Source organism: Pituophis catenifer, unplaced genomic scaffold, assembly GCF_029215685.1.
Source record: "Pituophis catenifer annectens isolate HBS135680 unplaced genomic scaffold, rPitCat1.0.hap2 SCAF_2, whole genome shotgun sequence".
In the NCBI taxonomy this organism is placed as follows: Eukaryota; Metazoa; Chordata; class Lepidosauria; order Squamata; family Colubridae; genus Pituophis; species Pituophis catenifer.
Genome location: NW_027256882.1, coordinates 39,971,799 through 39,984,485, shown reverse-complemented (window position 1 = coordinate 39,984,485; position 12,687 = coordinate 39,971,799). Strand labels below are relative to the sequence as shown.

General features: G+C 45.0%; 1 protein-coding gene across 1 annotated transcript in view; it reads left to right on the top strand.

Annotated features, from left to right (window-relative positions):
• The window catches only part of LOC139310156 (C-type lectin domain family 2 member B-like), a 61,029-nt gene extending 54,517 nt beyond the window's left edge, over positions 1-6,512 (top strand). Inside the window, exons 6-8 of the mRNA XM_070934317.1 lie at positions 3,665-3,810; positions 4,765-4,862; positions 6,386-6,512. Coding sequence (XP_070790418.1) covers positions 3,665-3,810; positions 4,765-4,862; positions 6,386-6,512 — 371 coding nt within the window. The remainder of the gene's footprint in view (positions 1-3,664; positions 3,811-4,764; positions 4,863-6,385) is intronic.
• Positions 6,513-12,687: the final 6,175 nt, after the last annotated feature.

The window sequence follows — 12,687 nt, the reverse complement described above, 5'->3', positions numbered from 1 at the left end:
CTTTTTCCTTTCAATTCCAATATCAATAAGTTTATAAAGACTAAAGGATTTAGTTCTTTTATATTCCACATATGATATCATCATGTCTTCTTCTGTCGCTCCGCCCTTCTCTTTTATTAACACCATTAATCAGCAGTTTTAAGTGTTCAAATTAATTTCTTCTTTCCAACTGTCCATAAGTAATCCAAAAACAGATTGAGTACATCTAGAATCAAGTCTCCTTAGTTCTTCCTCAAATTAATCCAATTTGGGAAACAGGATACAAAGTTTCTTCTTTAAATAGCAAACAATTCACAGTTGCAGTTTACACTTTCAGTTCTCAGCAGGGAGCCATTTTAACTTCCTCCACTTATTAACTCTCATAGCTTTAAAGAGACATTCTACTTATCTCCTCTTCTTCTTCCCCGGGAGTGGAAATTTTGAGTAGTTTGGAGAACCAGCAAATACCACCTTCTGACTGGCCCCAGAATGTGGGGGGGGGATGGAGATTTTGCAATATCCTTCCCCCTGGAGTGGGGTGGGAATGGAGATTTTGCAGGGTCCTTCCCCTGCCACGCCCACCAAGCCACGCCCACAGAACTGGTAGGAAAAAAAATTGGATTTCACCATTGATAGATAGGAAGGAAGGAAGGAAGGAAGGAAAACAGAAGGTGGGAGGGAGGGAGGGAGAAAGGAAGGACGGACGGACGGACGGATGGACAGTAGCGGGGTGCCTACACCTAGAATTTTGTCAGGCCCATTTTCCCATAAAGAGATGAAGTCAAGATGGTGTGAAAGAATAGATTGAGGAGGTAGAGGGAGGAATCTCAAACTGCTGTTTGGTGATTGGCCATATCATCATGGCAGACCTTTAGTAAAGGCATTTTGCAGCCATTTTGAGAGCGTGCCCACAACATGGCCTATAAATTCCAGAGGTATCCACCATGAAGGTGAATATTGGTGTCCCAGGATAATGTTGCAGGGTCCAATCTGGGTCAGTCACTGGGACCAGAGGTTTATCTTCTGAGTTTTCGGACTTGTGCTGGAGCCCATCCTCAGGGAAGTTCCCTCTTACAAGGGAGAAGTTCCCTAAGGATGAGCTTCAGCACAAGTCCGAAGGCTCGGAAAACAAATCCCAGTGACCGACCCAGATTGGATCCTGCAAAAGATATCCACCCCTCAATGAGAGTTATCAGCCCATGTGGGAATCCCTCCAGAGACAGAGGAGAAGATAATGGGTTCCAGTTCTTTAGGAAAACATTAAGGGCAAGAACTCCTAAGAAGTTTTATTTTCTTAATGAAAACATTGGACTGTACCTCAGTTTATATTCATCAGACTTAGAATTACATTTTGGTTGATTCAAGAGGAGAACTATTAGGTTTGGAAAAAAATTTTTAAAAAAAGCAAAACAAAAAACAAGAAAACCTTAGCAATTTAGAAATGTGTATAATATTTTATTTGGGGATTTCAGCTCAAGGAAAACCAAGAGTTTCTAGATTTCCTTTCTAGCTTCCTTTGGTGTAACAGATGAATGCCGGTATATCTTGTTTCTCTTCTTTTTGTCATGCAGCACGTTTCAAGACATTCAAATCAGCTGTTAATAAACACAGAAATGTATTGATTGTATCTGTCATTTCCCACGTCGTCATCATCATCATTTTTATCCTCACCGTCTGCCTGGTTTATTATCAGGGTAAGGAATCCAGATCTTAATATTGCTCCCATGAAAAGTTTCTTGGCGTGACTTCATGCAGCCGAATGACCTCTGCAGATAGGTCGGAAACATAGAGTTGGCTTTGCCTCAGATTTTAGTCTACTTTCTCCAGTTCAGAAAACTTCAGTTCCTTTGTTTGGGAAAAAAATCTCTGTTTTCGCTTGAAAGTATCCCTGAGACTTGTTTTCTGAGATTTATACAGAATAAGATTGCTAGAGGGGGAAAAAATGGCCATTTGGAAGTTGTGAGAAGAGCCAAAATAATGATTTAAGGCAAGGGTCTCCAACCTTGGCAATTTTAAGACTTGTGGACTTCAACTCTGAGGAACTCTGGGAGTTGAAGTCCACAAGTCTTAAAGTTGCCAAGGTTGGAGACCTGAGGTTTAAGGGAGTAATTAGGCAAACAGTTTGGGTCTTTTTTGCCAGCTGACTGTAGTAGTAGAGGCAAAAATCAACAAGTAAAATAAACAAACATGCATTTCCTTCCAATAGTGGCAAATATCTGTAGCTCAGGTGTAAGATGAGGGTGAAAGTTCGTTCTCAGAGCTTGTGGGTTGGCTTCCGAATGTTTCATTACCAGGATAGGTAACATCTTCAGTGGAGTTTAGGGAACGTCAGCGTCAGCGTTCTTCTGTTTATAAGGGCTTCAGGTATGGGTGTGTCAAGTGAGGGTCTTGCGATGAGTCTTGGTGTGAGTCTTCAGTGAGTCTTGTGATGGGACTTCCGCTGAGATTACATCAGGTCAGAGTCATTGGGTGGTGAACTGCTGGTGGAGGGGCTTGTGTGGATTGGTTGAGGATCTGTTTGCTGGATTTGGGATCATGGCGCTTGACGGCCAGCCGGTGTTCGTGGATCCTGGTTTTCATCACGTCAGTTAAAAAACAGGATCCACAAACACAGGCTGGCAGTCTAATGCCACGATCCCAAGTCTTTAATCTCTACTCACACTGGCACCAAACAGCACCAATTTGATTGGAGCAACACAAAAATCATTGGCCAGGCTACCACCCACCATGCTCGTGAGTTTATCAAAGCAGAGGTGGGTTTAGCAGGTTCTGACCAGTTCTGGAGAACCGGTAGCGGAAATTTTGAGTAGTTTGGAGAACCAGTAGTATAAATTCTGACTGGCCCTGCCCCCATCTATTCTCTGCCTCCCAAGTCCCAGCTGATCGGGAAGAAATGGGGATTTTACAGTATCCTTCCCCTGGAGTGGGGTGGGAATGGAGATTTTATAGTATCCTTCCCCTGCCATGCCCACAGAACCAGTAGTAAAAAAATTTGAATCCCACCACTGATTCAAATCCAACATGCAATTTGCTACTCCGGTCTGCAATCTCTCTTAATCTGAGGATTATAGGCAGTGGTGGGATTCAAATAATTTAACAACCGGTTCTCTGCCCTAATGATTTCTTCCAAGAACCAGTTTGCCAAACTGCTCAGAAAGTTAACAACCGGTTCTCCCGAAGTGGTGCAAACGGGCTGAATTCCACCACTGATTATAGGACGGAGGTCATTACAACTGCTAGAGCAGGGGTTCCCAATCCTTGGGCTGTGACCATTATCGGGCCATGGCCAGTTCAAAACCAGGCCGCAGAAGCAGCGGTTGAGTGTATGTGCAAAGCTCCACTTGTGTGAGGAGCGTGTAAATGTGCGCAGCTCCACTTGCGCGAATGGAGTTATGCACGGGCTTGCCCACTGCTTGTATGGAGCATCCCATCTCCCAACCCTCACCCCCCACCCCACCAGTCCGCAAAGCCAGAAAGCTTGGAGACTGCGGTGCTAGAACATGGAGCTTCTTATCCAGACTGGGTTTTCTTTAGAACTCACTAGGAAGTTGTAATTCAGCAGAGGGGGTCCCATCCTACCTACAAGAACGGAACTGGATACATTAATGTCTATTCTTTCCATTTTTCTCTGTTCTAGGAAGATCAGTGCCATCAAATCACCAAAAGGATGCAATAAATTGTCCACCTGTTACATGTCCACCTGATTGGATTGGATATCAGGGACACTGCTACAAACTTTCAGGAGAAAAAGAGGAAAAGAATTGGAATGAGAGCCAGAACTTCTGTATTTTGCACAATGCTTCCCTGGCCAAAATTACACAGGAGGAAATGGTGAGTAATGTAATTGGTTTTGGCTACCATAAATTATTTCCTTGAAATAATGTTGTTTCATTGATGGTGCATAGAACTTCTACAACAGGGGTCTCAAACTCAAGGCCTGTGGGCCAAACCCCGGCCTGTGGGGTGCTTAGATCTGGCCCGTGGGGCCGCCCTGGAAACAGCAAAGGACCAGCCCACAGTGCCTCTGCCAGCGAAAGCTGGGCTCACGAGGGGAGCACGTGGCCCTCCCAAGCTCCATTTGTGCTGGCAGAGGGTTACAGGAGGCCGTCCCAGCTGAAAATGGAGCTTGTGAGCCTGTTTTCATTGGCAGAGCGCTCCGGGCATCACAGGTGCCCCTGACACAAGTGACGTCAAGCTGCCCCCCCCTCCCCCAAGGTCAAACACAACCCTGATGCAGCCCTCAATGAAATCGAGTTTGACACCCTTGTGAATCTACAAGATGGAAAAGTTAAGTGACTTCCTCCTGATATCATTAGAAGGAAAATAAAAATATCTTCCTTAGGTGCCTTTCTATCCAAAGGCTTCAGGATCCTTTTAAACCTCCACCTTCCAAAGAATGCCAGTTTCACAAAGCTTGCTTTGTGAAAATTTTTAAAAAATCAAGATGATCACTCTAAACTTCATTGAAATAAGTCAATAACATCTGCTTCTTTCTGATAAGAATTCCCTAATGCTTCACAATGTGAACTCCAGAGGCGGACTATAGAATTATGAAACCAACAGTAAAAACAGGAGATGTGTAGACGTAGTCATTGTCAAGATTCATTCTGGGAAGATTTTACCTTTTACAAAATGTTTAAAAATTGATTCAAAAAAAGGGTTAACCAGATGTAGGCCTCCCATTTTGCCCTTCCCTACAGGAACGTCTAGCTATGTTTTATTAAGGTTAGATTGCTGTTCAAAAGATATGCAAGGTTCTAACATGGATAGCTTTTGCTTTTAAAGAATTTTGTGACGAATCTCACAAGAAACCACGTCTTTTGGATCGGCCTCAAGAAAGAACCAGATCAACCCTGGAAGTGGCTAGATGGAGAACATTCAACGTGAGTCTTCCTCTTTTCCTTTCAATTGGCAAGAGTGGAAAGTAAAATGCCTCCATTGAGGCTCCCTGCAGCTCAGGACTGATCTTAGAAAGAGCCTCCTGGCTTCCAGCATTCAGGAGCTGCCGTCTAAAAAGATTTGGTCCTACTAATGTAACTCAAAAATGCATTACGGGTAGTCCTCGACTTAGAGCCATTCATTTAGTGACCGTTCAAACTTACATCAGAAGCGAAATAATTGACTTATCGGCCCTTGCAAATACAGCCATCATAGCTGCCCCATGATCAAACTTTGTATTGCTATGTATTTATTCATTATTTTTATTTATTTACCAATTTATTTATTTGAAAAATTGATATGGCTGCCCAACTCATAGTGACACTGGGCTGCTTAGAGACATAAAACCCCTAAACAAATACAAAACTCAATAAACCCCCAACACAAAGCGACAGTGATCAAACCAACCAGTTGATGGGCTCCATATCACTCTGGAGTCCCCAGGTCTCTGGTTGTAAGTTGAGGACTACCTGTGTAAATACCATGTTCAGAATTCCGCTTAGAGTCCAGAATGCTGAGCTCATTGGAATAACAGAGTTGGAAGGGACCTTGGAGGTCTTCTAGTCCAACCCCCTGCTCAAGCAGGAGACTCTATAATATTTCAGACAAATGGTGGTCCAGTCTCTTCTTAAAAACCTCCAGTGTTGGATCATTTACAACTTCTGGAGGGAAGTTGTTCCACTGATTAATCATTCTAACTGTCAGGAAATTTCTCCTTAGTTCTAGGTTGCTTCTCTTCTTAATTAATTTCCACCCATTGCTTCTTTGTCCTGCCCTCAGGTGCATTGGAGAATAGCTTGACTCCCTCTTCTGTGTGGCAGCCCTTTAGATATTGGAAGAATTCTATCATGTCACTCCTAGTCCATCTTTTCATTAAACCAGACATATCCAATTCCCACAACCGTTCTTCATATGTTTTAGCCTCCAGGCCCCTAATCATCTAAAACACAGATATACTGTACAATTAACACTTCCCAACAGATGAATTCATGAATCCTCATATTTGTGAATGCGAGGCTCAGCTAGATCAGTGGTCCCCAAACTGTGGGTCACAGCCCACTACTGGCCCATGGCCAAATCGCCACTGGGCCATGTGAGTGGGTGGCCAGGGCGCGCACATCTACGTGCGCGTGGGGCAGTCGCAGCCCCACTTGAGCAACAACAAGGCAATGACGCTCGCATGAGTGGAGCTACAGGTGCCTGCAACGAGGCTTTTATTGTGGGTGCTTGTGGCCCCACTTGTGCGATTGTTGCTGCAAATGTTGCAGGTGCGTACGTATACACGTACACATCCATCTGCCTCTCCCACAAAATCATCCCCTTTCCCTCCCCTTAACCCTCTCTGAGCCCCCAACCTGGACAGGTAGGGGAACTCTGAGCTAGAGGAACTGTAAACTCGGGACCCCTTTGGTGCTTCCATGTGGGAAATACTCCCCACTGCCTAATTTCCGCTTTTACTCTATTGCAGGATGAAAGTCTTGGGAAATGGGGCAGACTGTGCGTTTTTGAACGATGATGCCACAGCCAGCTCTGGGAGATGCAGCACTGAACACCGCTACATTTGCAAAAAAACAAATGATCCTAAGAGATCCTGAAAGAGAATCCTATCTTTTAGGTGCTGGGGAGGCTGATTTTCCATCTTTTGGCCCCCCGTCAGGCATGCTGAGCCTCTGGCAGTTTGGATGAGCCGTCCCTGAGTGGGACAGGCTCTCGGACGATCTGGGACAGCAAACGGCTTTTGCATTACGCCCAGTTTGCACTGCATTTGCCCTCTCCTGCTTTACAGTCTCAGGCGCCTATAGTCGTCTTTCATCTACCTCCGATATTTTTAACTGGCTTATACTTTGGCGGACCTCCTCGCTCTGCGAGATGCCCCCCTCTCGCGGACGTGGCCTTCCGATCTATCGATGGCCTACCTCAAGGACGGGTTTTGGAACCCCGAGTGGTGGCATGCGTCAAAGCGGGGTCTGAGGGTTTTTTTTTTTATTGAAAAAGTTTTACAATTACATTTTCTCCCCATTCCCCCCCCCAACCCTCCCTAACCTCCCTAACCCTCCCTAACCCCCCCAACCCACCCCTCCCCCCCGGACTTCCACAGAATATAATCCAAATCAAAATCCCCTTTTTATAAAACTTGAACCCCCTATATATTTTTCACATCTTCACAAAATTCAAATATTTCTATCTTTATATAATACTTTCAGTTAAAAGCTATCTGATACTTCCTAGTTTGATATTTATTCTGCACATAATCTATCCACTTTTTCCACTCCCATTCGTAAGTCTCTTGTGAGCGATCTTTTAGATATGCTGAAATCTTCGCCATCTCTGCAAAGCTGGCCATCTTCAAAGTCCATTCCTCAATAGTAGGCATAGCTTCATTTTTCCAATATTGACCTATCAGTAATCTCGCTGCTGTTATCATATACAATATCAACTTTGTTTCACCCAATGTAAAACCCTTAACTATACCCTGAGGGGTATAGTTTTTTAATTAGAATTTTTAACCAAATTTTAAGGGGACCCGGGAGGTGGGTGGTGAGGGATGAGCTGGGGGCGGCTCTTACGGCTCAGCAACCTGGCCCGTCTGACGGTTGCGAGGGGGGGAGGGGGAAGGAAGGAAGTGGCTCGGTGGAGAGAGGGTCTTCCAATCCCTGTGATGGTTGGGAGAGGCAGGAGAGGTGAGAAGTGGGGGGGGGGTATGGAGAGCGCTGCCGGGTTGGACTCTGTTTTACAGTGGTTCTCCTCCTACCTCTTGGGTCACTCGCAGTTTGTATCGGGGGGGTCAGAGATCCTCCCAGAGGCCCCTCACATATGGGGTGCCTCAGGGATTGGTTCTCTCCCCATTGCTCTTTAACATCTATATGAAGCCGCTGGGTGAGATCATCCGTGGTTTTGGGGTGAGGTATCATCAATATGCTGATGATACTCAGCTTTATATCTCCACCCCTGACCACCCTGGGGATGCCCTTTCCTTGATGTCCCGCTGCCTGGAAGCGGTGCAGGCTTGGATGGGAAGGAACAGACTCAGACTCAACCCATCCAAAACTGAGTGGCTGTGGATGCTGGCATCTCGGGATCTAGAGGTTCCATCACTAGTGATAGGAGGCGAGGCTCTTACTCCCTCCGATAGGGTCCGCAATCTGGATGTCCTGGATTCTCAGCTGTCCTTAGATGATCATCTGACAGCCGTGACCAGGGGGGCTTTCGCACAGGTACACCTGGTGCGCCAGTTGCGCCCTTTCCTAGACCGAGATGTCCTCGCCACGGTCACTCATGTCCTTGTTACGTCTTGGTTGGATTACTGTAATGCCCTCTACATGGGGCTGCCCTTGGGATGCACCCGGAGGCTTCAGCTAGTCCAGAATGTGGCCGCGCGGACTGTTACGGGAGCCTCTCGTTACTCCCGTGTAACACCTCTCCTGCGTGAGCTGCACTGGCTGCCGGTGGTCCTCTGGGTTCGTTTCAAGGTGCTGGTGCTCACCTATAAAGCCCTACGTGGCTTAGGCCCAGGGTACTTGCAGGACCCTCTCCTGCCATCCTCCCATCGTCCCGTGCGCTCTCACAGAGCGGGCCTCCTCAGGGTGCCATCAACCAAACAATGTTGGCTGGTGGCCCCCAGGGGGAGAGCGTTCTCTGTCGGAGCTCCGACCCTCTGGAATGGTTTGCCCACCGAGCTTAGGACAGCCCCTGACCTCCTCTCCTTTCGCCGCGAACTGAAGACGTGGCTCTTTCACCAAATGGACTGATCCGTTGAGGGGTTTGCACTTTATAATAATTTTAATTTTAATTTAATTGGATTTTAACTTGTATTGTGGTTTTTATTGTTGATTTTTTTTATCTTGTAAGCCGCCCTGAGTCCATCGGGAGAAGGGTGGCATATAAATAGCAATAAAATAAAAAAAATAAAATAAATATCTCCCCCCCCCCCCCCAGAGTTCACTGGTATTCTATAGACGCTGAACATTCCTGATTGCTATTAGGATGTTTTGGTCCTTCTGAATGACTTCCTGTACTGGCTTAAGAGGTTGGGAGTGAGTATAGTGACCATGCGGAAAAAGCACCGGTGTTATTTCGAGGAGTTTATGACCTACTTTGATTTCTCTTTCATAGTAAGAAAAGTCTAGAAGTTCAGAGCTCATTCTGAGCTACCCTGCATGTTTTTCACTCTTGCAGGCTGAACAAAGGAGAAGAGACAAGGGGGAGAGATCTTCAGTTAAATTTCAGAACTGAGAAAGTCTGACTTTCTACTTCCTTCCGGACTTGTGTGCCAGCCAATTAAGATCAGGTCTTGCTGTCTCCTGATCATAGCAGGGCCATGAAGTCATAGTGCCAAGTTTGGGTCAAAACCTTAAAGCCGTGTTGCTTGTGGAGAGCTTCTAAACAGAACCTAGCATTAGTTAGCTGTTACTCTTGATGATCGATGAGGTGACTCATCTTGAAGAGAATGAGGCAGTCTCAGAGACTGCTTTACTGCTGTTGCTTATCTGTTGCTTTGCCTTTCAGTTTTTACCAGTAATCTCACCTTCTGTTTTGCAACAAGAGGCCAGCATTGACTGCAGGGGCATTAGAAGAGAGAAAGAAGGAGTGGGGAGAGAGAAGGGAGGGGAAGCTGAGCCTAGAAGACAGAAAATTGAAGTTGGAGACACTTCTGCTTATGGTAGTAATAAGAGGGAATCAGGAAAAGTAAGATTACTGAGAGCAGGAGTGAAATTCAGCAGGTTCTGACAGGTTCTGGAGAACCGGTAGCAGAAATTTTGAGTAGTTTGGAGAACCAGCAAATACCACCTCTGGCTGGCCCCAGAGTGGGGTGGGAATGGAGATTTTGCAATATCCTTCCCCCAGGAGTGGGGAGGGAATGGAGATTTTGCAGTATCGTTCCCCTGGAGTGGGGTGCGAATAGAGATTTTGCAGTATCCTTCCCCTGCCACGCCCACCAAGCCACGCCCACCAAACCGCTTCTCAATCATCGAAGGAGCTTCTTCAGAGCTGAAGAAGTTTCTTGGATGACAAGCGAAACATCTTCCAAGATAACCAGAGAGACCAGTTGCCTCTTGAAAAAAAGCACCTTTGGGACAATTGATCATGTGGAGAAGAAAAAACCAAGTTGAGCTGTTAATATACTAATAAGGGAGTGAAGCTGAGGTAAGAAGGCTTCACTCAGGTCCATCATTACGGCGGGAAAAATAGTTAAATTTCATTGGTTGAGCCATCTGACAGCTCCCTATGAAAGGGTGAGCTGTCAGACAGGCAAGTTGCTGGGTTGTACCAATCTACTGAATAAAGAACTATTAGTTCAAGAATCAGCGTCCTGCCTCTTCTATCTGTCACCAATCTAACATGAGCCATATCTGGATCCTCCAACAACCTTTCCCCTAAACATCCCCAGAGAGGCTCTTGGCAGAGAAACAGCCAGCATAAGAATGGCCATCGGGACCTCGAACCCAGTGGTGGGTTGCTCCTCGTTCGGCCCGGTTCGGACGAGCCGGTTGTGGTGATGATGTGACACCAGCGAACCGGTTCTCTATGACTGTGAGCTGGGCCCTCCTGCCCGCCCCCGCGTTATACCTACCTTTATTTGTCGTTTTTTAGCCCAGCTGATAGGTGCGGCAGAGTGGATTGCTGCGCCTCAGCTGGGCAGAAATCTAATGCGCATGTGCGAAGAGAACTGGTAGTAACACCAGTTAGAACCCACCATTGCTGCAGCCTCTCAAAATGTAATCTGTCCGTAAGCAGAGCACTAGGCACACAGCTTTAACTATGCTGATATCCCTATGGCAATATTTAGAAATTGGGATTCTGTATTGTTGACCTCCATCTCTTGGGGTGTGGTGGGGTGGGGAGGAACTCCATTACTGTATAATAATTCCTTCACAACGCAATTGTTTCTGGAGGCTGCAACATACCAGGTTATATTAAACATGATTGGAAAAATGCTTCCTGTGCCAAATAATACAATTACTGCTGCTTCCCCAGAGGGGAAAAAGGCAAAGACCCAGATTGAAGCTGGGGCTTCCCTCAAAACCCAAGGCAGATGGGGACAGACATAGTGCCGCCTCAAAATTCAGGTTCCTGGTTAGGGAAGGAACTGTTCTAGCTATTTTTGTATAAATATTTTTATATTTTATATATTACATATAAAACATATGCAGGTAGTCCTCGACCTACAACAGTTTGATTAATGACTGTTCAAAATTACAAAGGAACTGAAAAAAGTGACTTAAGATCATTTTTCATACTTACGACTGTTGCAGCATCCCCCCCCCCATGGTCACATGATTTATATTTGGATACTTGACAACTGATTCACACTTGTGACGTTGCAGAGTCCTGGGATCATGTGATCTCCTTTTGCAACCTTCTGACAAGCAAAGTCAATGGGAAAACCAGATTCACTTAACAACGGTGTAACTAATTTAACAATTGCAGCGATTCACTTAACAAATGTGGCAAGGAAAGTTGTAAAATGGGGCAAAACTCACTTAACAAATTTCTCAACATAAATGTTGGGCTCAATTGTGGTCGTAAATTGAGGACTACACGTGTGGGTATGTCTTATTTTTTTTTTATATTTCACATTAACGCTTCTGTACCAGACACAAATTCCTTGTGTGTCTAATCACACTTGGCCAAATATTCCTGTTCCATCCAGTCCAGTCCCATCCCATCCCAGTGTAATTAAGCCATCATGAAACATGCAGGCAGCTTTCTGTAATATCCATACAACCTCGCTATGCTCCATTAATTGATCTAAGGCTAGCCTACAGGTAGTCTTCGACTTAGGACCAACATTGAATCTGTCGCTAAGCAAGAGAGTTGTTCTTTGAGTTCTGCCCCATTCTACAACCTTTCTTAGAAGTACATTGATAAGATCTCAACAAGATTTCTCTGCCAGGTTTATGGTTTGCAAACAGTTATGTTGGCAAATTCTTTCATCTGTAGTCTCAGAAAACAGCATTGCAGGATTCAAAGTTGTAAACCGCTTCAAGATCATATTTGGAATAAGTAGAAGCTCTGCTTCAAAAAGCAGCTAAATACTGATATATAGATGCTTGACATTTGAGGAGAGAAACAAAATTTGCTCATAAGAAGCAAGAAAAATAAGTTAATAGAAAACCCATTACCAAGCCTTTTGTTTTTTGAATAGGAAAGACAGTAGCAGCCACAGTTCAAAGAGGGTTTGGCTCTACAGCAGTCGGCTACAAATCATATTTAGTAGTCAAGAGTCACAAAATGTTTAGTCAGGTGCTGACTAAATGCTGGTATCCAAGATGAGCAGAAATCAAGAATTCCAAGTAAGACACAACTAAATTTATTGATCTATCCCCATCGTCAGTCCTGTTGGTACCTTGGCCACTCTATGGATCATCTTGATTTATACGAAGCAGTAAAAATTACATTAAAGCAATTTGTTTAATCTTTCCCAACATATCTGGTATAGCTAACGATAGTACCCCAGCTACGGTTAGTAAAAATGAGGGATTTACAAAATTAATAGAAGATGGTGCGATTGCCACTGGCAACTCATGTTCGATGAACTATCACTGCATCATAGGTCAAGAAAATTTAGATATATCCCACAGTGTCAACTTATAGGGAAGACTATTCAGGTCTGAAAACAAGGCTCTAAGCCCAGGCCAAAATATTAATTCAGTCTATTCCCTTCTTTCTCAGTGAAAAACTCAGAGGAAGGGAAGAGGAGAAAGCAATGGTGGATTTCAGCAGGTTCTGACCAGTTCTGGAGAACTGGTAGCGGAAATTTTGAGTAGT